Source organism: Talpa europaea, assembly GCF_964194135.1.
Source record: "Talpa europaea genome assembly, chromosome: 15".
Classification (NCBI taxonomy): Eukaryota; Metazoa; Chordata; class Mammalia; order Eulipotyphla; family Talpidae; genus Talpa; species Talpa europaea.
In genome coordinates this window covers 34,930,453-34,938,069 of record NC_140083.1, presented here as the reverse complement: position 1 = coordinate 34,938,069, position 7,617 = coordinate 34,930,453, and the positions used below count along the sequence as shown (strand labels likewise).

General features: G+C 44.6%; 1 protein-coding gene across 1 annotated transcript; it reads right to left on the bottom strand.

The window, feature by feature from the left end:
- Window positions 1-3,174: 3,174 nt before the first annotated feature.
- Window positions 3,175-4,014, bottom strand: LRRC10 (leucine rich repeat containing 10; the record flags this gene model as incomplete). The annotated part of the gene is made up of 1 exon (XM_084255984.1): window positions 3,175-4,014. One exon carries the CDS (start codon window positions 4,012-4,014, stop codon window positions 3,175-3,177), a length of 840 nt encoding a protein of 279 aa, XP_084112110.1.
- Between the last annotated feature and the right edge of the window lie 3,603 nt (window positions 4,015-7,617).

The following is a 7,617-nucleotide window of genomic DNA, read 5'->3' as shown; positions in this document are numbered from 1 at the left end:
AGTTGTGTTTGAAAGATTTGACCTCTTAAAGAAGACTGTGGGGTTAAAGTTTATTTGTGGCTGTTATACATTAAGCTTGGACATTTAACTGACCTTTTATTTTAACGTGGGTCTAATTTATTTGCTGTTTTCATTTTCCATAAAATTCAGTTGATTAAAAACTTGTTTCAAATACTGTACATCAAAATAAAAAATTTGAACAACTACTTAGTTCTTTCCTATTTTAGTGATTTGTATCCTTAATTCATCATGAGAGCGAATGATTGTATTTCCAATATGGATTTGTTCAGTATAGATTTTCAGTATAATAAGTGGTCTTACATATTTTTGAAATGATTGTCTTGGAGTAAATTGAATCCAAGTTGTGATATGTATACTATGCATTAATCTTCTGGTTTTCAATCATACATAACCATTTAAAACACTTAATTTTGTTTAATGAAAGTATCATAAACTTTAGTACTCAGGATTTAAGATTGTGAGTAAAAAATTTTATGTCTGAGGTTGCAACATTTTCCTTCTTTTCACTTTCTGTCAGGATTTTTTTTTAAAGATTTATTTATGCATTCAAGAACTGGGGTACAGGCCAGAGGTGGGGGTGTGTGTGTGAGGATTCCCCAGAGACAGAGTAGGGAACAGAACAGGCAGATTGACTGAAGTACACTGCTGAGGGGAGCAGTGGGCGAGGCAGGAGAGGTCTGCTGTGCCATGTGGGTAGCTCCCTGGCGTGGAATCAAACTCATGCAGTGGCTGTGGACAGCTTCATAGGTTGCATCTTAACTCCTTGCGCCACTAGGGAGGCCCTAATTATGTCAGGATTTGAAGCATCAGCGGGTTATGAAAATGTACATTTGCATTTATATGTACTTTATAAAATCGAAATCTATAGTGAAAGACATTCTGAACAGCAAAATCAGTGGTAAACACTCAACCATATTGTTTGAGAAATGTTTATTTGTTGTATATTGATTATTTTTGAAGTAAATGGCTTGACTAGGCTGATATGTCTATAATTTGACATTGGATTCAAACCAGTTACTTCATTAGATGAGCACTCTATAAGGCAGTTGGCGTCACTCTACTCCTGTTAATCTTGGTAGGAATTGAGACTTAAAGGATATCCGTAGGCTGGCTGTAGATACTTAGAAAATCTGTTGATAGAAAGTTTCTCGTATCAACTGACTATAGTTTCAATCATTAAGAATGAGAAAATAGACTTTAAATTCCAAGTGTCTAAGAGCAGTCTGAACTTGTTAGCCAAAAGAGTTGTGTTTGAACTAGGTGTGTAAACCTACTACATTTAATGATTAAAGGAGGGACTCTAGCAGTGTCATCAATGAGTTACAGAAACTACAGACTGAGGGATGGTGACAGGAATGTATTCCTCTTGTTTAGCAAGATGTATTTCTTATGGTAGGAAAACACATGGAAACAGGTTCCTAGGTGATGTCTTTTAGAATCAAACTTTGCTGGGTTCAGATGCTTTTGTGGTTAAAAAAAAAAGTACAACTCCAGTTAACAGGCAAATTTAGAAAGAACTATGTGAGAAAAATGGTGCATTGAGCCAATTTTTTAATCTTGAAAACTTGCATATAATTGGTGATATCTGCAGGGCTAGTACATGGCTGGCTTTTAAGTTGCATCACTCAGGTTTAATTCTTAATCTGAAAAGTTTTCTTTTAGGAAAATGATGCTTTTACGGCAGAAGTGCTATTTAGAAACAATTATATAGTATTTTAGTTAAGATGAAACTATCCTTGCTTGCTAAAAAGACTCAAGCGCAAATGAGTGTTTTTTAGATCACACACTGAAAGCCGTGTCTTCAAATTTAATGTGCTTATGGGGAGAAAAGTTCACAATTTATATCCAAAAAATTACAGCCAAAGTATATTAACCTTATATGCTGACCATCAAAAGATCTTACCTGCAAAAAAAGAACAAAAACAGGCAGAGATACTGAGGCTGAAGAGGCAGAACCCTTCCTGTTTATTTTTTTAAAGATTTATTTATTTGCATAAGCACTGGGTACAGTCAGAAGCACGGGAGGGTGAGAGAGGGTGAGAGAATTCAAGCAGGGAGCACAGCAGGCAGAGTGACGAAGTACACTGCTGAGGGGAGCAGCGGGCGGCAGGAGAGGTCTGCGCGCCATGTGGGACCCTCCTCCGGTGGCCGGGGAGCAGCGGGGAATCAAACCAGCGCTGCAGAGGCTGCGGGCAGCTTTGCAACCCAGCACTCAACCGCTGTGCCACCGGGGAGGCCCCTGTTTAGACCACAATCCGCAACTCATATTTCCAAATGCTAGTTTCAAGTGAACAGATTTCTCACCTGTAAAACTTGCAATAAAATTCTGGAAGTGCTGTTTCTCTCCCAAAAAGGATTCAGTTGAACCCAGCTTCGTTACCATGAATAAGGAGAAAAGTTCTGCTTGGCAAAGGTCAACAACTAGGCTGGACTGCAGTAAGACGGCATGAGCTAGGTGAGTTCTAGCCTTGTCACTGAGCATGCACTGTTAAGGGCAGACCGAGGGTCACATTTTTTAGGGAAAATGAGCTAAATCAGCGTGTACCTCTGTCAAGTTTAAAGTAGCCAGACGAGCAGGCACTCTCCACCAGGGCTCTTCTCAGCAGTCATGAAGCTGCAGGGAAAAGGCTTCATTTTCAATCTTTGCAACGACAGAACTTTTCTCCAGGTTTGACCAGGTGGAAATATCCTTTTTAGGTGGCCTGAATTAGTAATATTTCCCTTCCATTCATGTTCATTCATAGTAAGAAAGTATATTCTGCAAAGAACTGGAGACAGACCTCTTGAACTTTTAGGAGTGTTCTCTGACATACCTTATGTGAGATTACGAGCCCCATGATCAGCCACTTCTGGAGAGTGGAGGGCCAGCGTGTCCCAGCCCTTCTTGCTTTTCAGTGTTTGAAAATAACTGCTAGAAGAGGCTGATTTTCTTGCAATATTGTCATGCCATTAGCGCACACAACTTGCCTTTTGGGAGAATCGCTGGCCAGAAAAGTTTTCTCCATGTAATTTGTGGCATTTCATCTGTCTCCGTTAGCTCCCATTGGCAGAGACCCCCCAAATGTTCCTGTTCAGTCCTCTGCACTCTCATAGAGAAGAAGACTTGAAGATGCTGGAGTTGGGTCCCAGGCATTGACCCACAACGGAAGCCCCTCAGGGCTTGGTAGCAGGAAGTGGACAGGGCAGGGCAGGTGCTTGTCCGTCCTGGCTTTCCTCCTTGGCCAACGCATAGCGCCTGACTTTTCTGGGTTCAGGCTCTGGTGTCTCTTCTGCCCATCTTCCCACGCGGTGCACACCTTTGGCCACCTTGGGTGCGTTCCTGCAAGGATTGTGGTCATAGATGACCAGCTTCAGACTCGACAGGTGGGCCAGGCTGGGGAAGTAGTGGATGTTGTTGCGGTCCACATCGATCACCTCCAGGAAGGGCATATGAAGCAGCACAGGGGGGAAGTCAGTCAGCAGGTTGCCTGAAAGCCAGATGGTCCTCAGCTCCCGGAGGCGTCGGAGTCGGCTTGGCAGCAGACGCAGGGCGTTGGAGCCGGCATGCAGAGTCTTTAGGAGACTTAACTCACAGACCACGTCTGGCAACTGGGTGAGACAGTTGGCCTCCACCCACAGAGTCCGGAGATTCTGGAGCAGGCTCAGCTCATCCGGGAGGTCACAGAGTTTGTTGTTGCCTAGGTAGAGGATGCAGAGCTGCTTCAAGGTACACACCACCTGAGGCAGAGCCTTGAAGTTGTTGAAATCCAGGGCCAGGATCTGTAGATTCTGCAGCTGCCCCAGCTCCGGAGGCAGGCTGTTAAGGTGGTTGTCACTCAGGTAGAGCTTGACCAGCTCCCGGAAGGAGCACACGTGCACAGGGAAGCGGCGTAGCTGGTACCCACTGAGATCCACCATCTTGTCCAGCGGCATCTCCCGGAGGTCTCCGACCACGTAGTTCTGGCAGCGTTCAGCAGGGATGAAGGCCAGGAGAGCCCTAATGATGTTCCCCATGTGGCGGCCAGAGGCCTGGGGAGCCCCAGCCCACCGACCATGGGGTTACTGCTGACTGCTCTGCGGTCCAACCTCCCCTCCCATTATAACCTGGGGACTGCATGACAAAAGCCAGTCACTTCAACAGAGAAAAGTGCTCCTGATAGCAACTCGAGTGTTGGGTGACAGGCCCAACAGACAGGCAGGGTCCAGGAGGCCAGGTCTGACTCATATATTTGCTTTAAACCACCTAAGCCCTAATCCCTTTTATCTACTTTTTTTTTTTTTTTTCATTTCAACCTGAAAATAGCTTCACCATTTTTTCTAGTGATAACATGTTGAGACATTGTGTAAAGGTGTAAAAGAAATGAAAAACGCCCATAGTCCTACCTTCTAGAAATAAATACTGTAAACATTTTAATGTAGACACACCAGTCTTTATGCTATCAATTAAAAAAAATACTTTTAGGCATCTTGTATTTTTTTAATCAAAACATACAGGAATATTTGTTTATTTGCAGGTACGTACACAATTATTTTAAACATCTGCACAGTATTCTGCATGGCTGTGCTGTAATTTAAGCAAGTCTGTTCTAGATATCTAGGGGCTTATAATGTGTCACTATTACTAATTACCTCGTAGATACAATATGAATAGTTATGCACTAATTTCTTTAGGAAACTTTTTTTTTAAGATTTATTTATTTATACAAGAACTGGGGTATAGGCCAGAGGCATGGAAGGGTGAGAGGATTCACCAGAGACAGACTGGGGAGCAGAACAGGCAGACGGACCAAAGACACTGCTGAGGGGAGCAGTGGGCGAGACAGGAGAGGTCTGCCGCGCCATGTGGGTATCCCTCTGGCCAGCTGGGAATTGAACTTGCGCTGCAGAGGCTGTGGACAGCTTCATAGCTCTGCACTCAACCTGCTGTGCCACCAGGAAGACCCGTCTTTAAGAAACATCTTTAGAAGTGTCACTGGGCCAAAGACATGCATCTTTGACAATGCTCCCTCCCTACTCCCACCAAAGGTGAGCCAGCGTGCACACACCTCACATGTCCATTTCTTATTTCTTCATTCTCACCAGGTAATAATTTTCCGTGCTTTAAAGACAAGTCTCTGACAAAAGAAAATAGAAAAATAGAGGAAAGAGGAGAGGAAGGGCAGCCTTCTCAAGCTTAAATTAGGATGTGTAGTCACAGACGTGGCAGCAGCGTATCCGTGTCAGATGTGGCTAACTGCCCGGCAAAGTTTGCACTTCTTTCCATAGTGTTGTGTTGTAGGAAGCAACTGAGCAGCCAGGACATTGATTTCCTAGTGCTAGTCTCAGTGCTACACTCCTAGGGGAGTCTAATTCTGGCCAGTGGAATGTGGGCAGACGTGAGATGTGTCACATTAGGCCTGGCTCATCTAAAACAAACCTTGCCTTTCTGCACACTTTCTCCATCTGCTGGTGGGTATTCACACCCAGCGTGACCTTAGAAGCCACGGCTGGTATGTGACAGTCACGCATTGAGGTTGTCAGACATTGGGCATCTGGACACCTCCCCCTCCCCACACATACTCCCTACCACCAGCTGGACTTAGGCTTGTGAGAAATAAACTTCAATTATGTTAAGCCATGGAGCTCTGGGGGCTTATCTATTACATTATCTTTTTTTTTAAAGATTTATTTATTTTTATACAAGAACCGGGGTACAGGTCACATGCATGGTAGGGCAAGAAGATTCACCAGAGACAGAGCAGGGAACAGACCAGGCAGACTGACGAAATACACTGCTAGGGGAGCAGTGGGTGAGACTGAAGTCTGCCGCGCCATGTGGGACCCTCGCCAGCCGGCTGGGATCGAACCCGCGCTGCAGAGGCTGTGGACAGCTTCACAGTGCGGTGCTCAACCACCTGAGCCACCAGGGAGGCCCCTATTACATTATCTTAATGGATAGAGCAGTTGTTAAAGATGAAGTAAATTTGCGCACTGATACACAAAGGTATTCAGGATACATAAAGGGAGGGGATAAATAAAACAAGTTCAGAACAGTTTTTTATGATCCCAGCAGTGAAAAAAATTCTTTTATAGTCTTGTATATGTATAAAAGTAACTATAAGGAGGAAGAGTGATTATCTCTGGGGAATCTGTCTAAAGGTTTGAGGTGATGGAAGTGTTGACTTCCCATTTACACTGTTCTATGATTTCATTTTTTTAACACTAGATGTATATTAAAAACTCTTAAAGAAACAATCCAGGGCCTCCCTAGTGGTGCAAGGGGTTAGGCACCACACTATGAAGCTATCTGCAGCCACCGCAGCACGAGTTCGATTCTTGGCCAGCCAGGGAGCTACCCACATAGCACAGCAGACCTCTTCTGACTCGCCCGCTGCTCCCCTCAGCAGTGATTTCGGTACATCTGCCTGTTCTGCTCCTCTCTCTGTCTCTGAATCCTCTCATCCTCCGCACCTCTGGCCTGTACCCCAGTTCTTGTATGCATAAATAAATAAATCTTTTTTTAAATAAAGAAACAAATTGTCAACCTAACTGCTGTCTGGATAGAGTGTCTGGGTGTGTGTGGGGGAGACCTTACTGCTAATTTGACTGAACAGAGCAATAAAAGAGCATCCCTCTCTGCCAGAGCCAGGCGGTGCAGCAGTGTCACTCCCCACCTTGCCCCTCAGAGACTGAAGCTGCTGTCCTTGGTTTTTCTACACCCTGAACTTCAAGGTCTGTTATCTTGAGCTCTCTCCTTGCTTTGATGATTTGTACCATAAACACTCTCCTCTCAGCAGAGGCTGGGCTTTGCTTCTATATTTAGCGTGGCCAGGGGTGACCACAAATGGTCATGAAGCAGCTGTCCTGGCATTGTCCTTAGAAATAAAAACAGTATTTAAAAATTATTTTGGGGGCCTCCCTGGTGGTACAAGGGATTAAGCACTGCACCATGAAGTAATGCGCAGCCTCTGCAGCATGAGTTCAATCCCTAGCCAGCAACCCACATGGCGGGGCAGACCTCTCCTGTCTTGCCCGCTGCTCCCCTCAGCAGTGTGTTTCAGTCAGTCTGCCTGTTCTGCTCCCCACTCTGTCTCTGGTGAATCCTCTCACCCCCCGCATCTCTGGCCTGTGTCCCAGCTCTTGTATGCATAAGTAAATAAATCTTTTAAAAAAATTATTTTTATTTCGAGCCTCCCTGGTGGTGCAGCTGGTTGAGGGCAGCGCTGTGAAGTTGTCCGCAGCCTCTGCAGCACGGGCTCGATTCCTGGCCGGCCAGGGAGAAACCCACATGGTGCGGCAGACCTCTCCTGTCTCGCCCCTGCTCCCCTCAGCAGTGTATTTCAGTCTGCCTGTTCTGTTCCCTGCTCTGTCTCTGGTGAATCCTTTCAACCCCCGTGCCTCTGACCTGTATCCCAGCTCTTGTATAAATAAATAAAATCTTAAAAAAATAAAAAAATTATTTTTATTTCAATGAATTATTTTTATTTATAATTATTTGTAATGAATCTGCTGGATGCTAGCACCCAGATGGTGCTTTATATCTATTATCTTTTCTCACAGTACCTTCCAGATAAATATTTTTTTCAGCCTCAGTTTTCAGGTGACAAAACTGACACACAGGAGGTTTAATAATGGTAT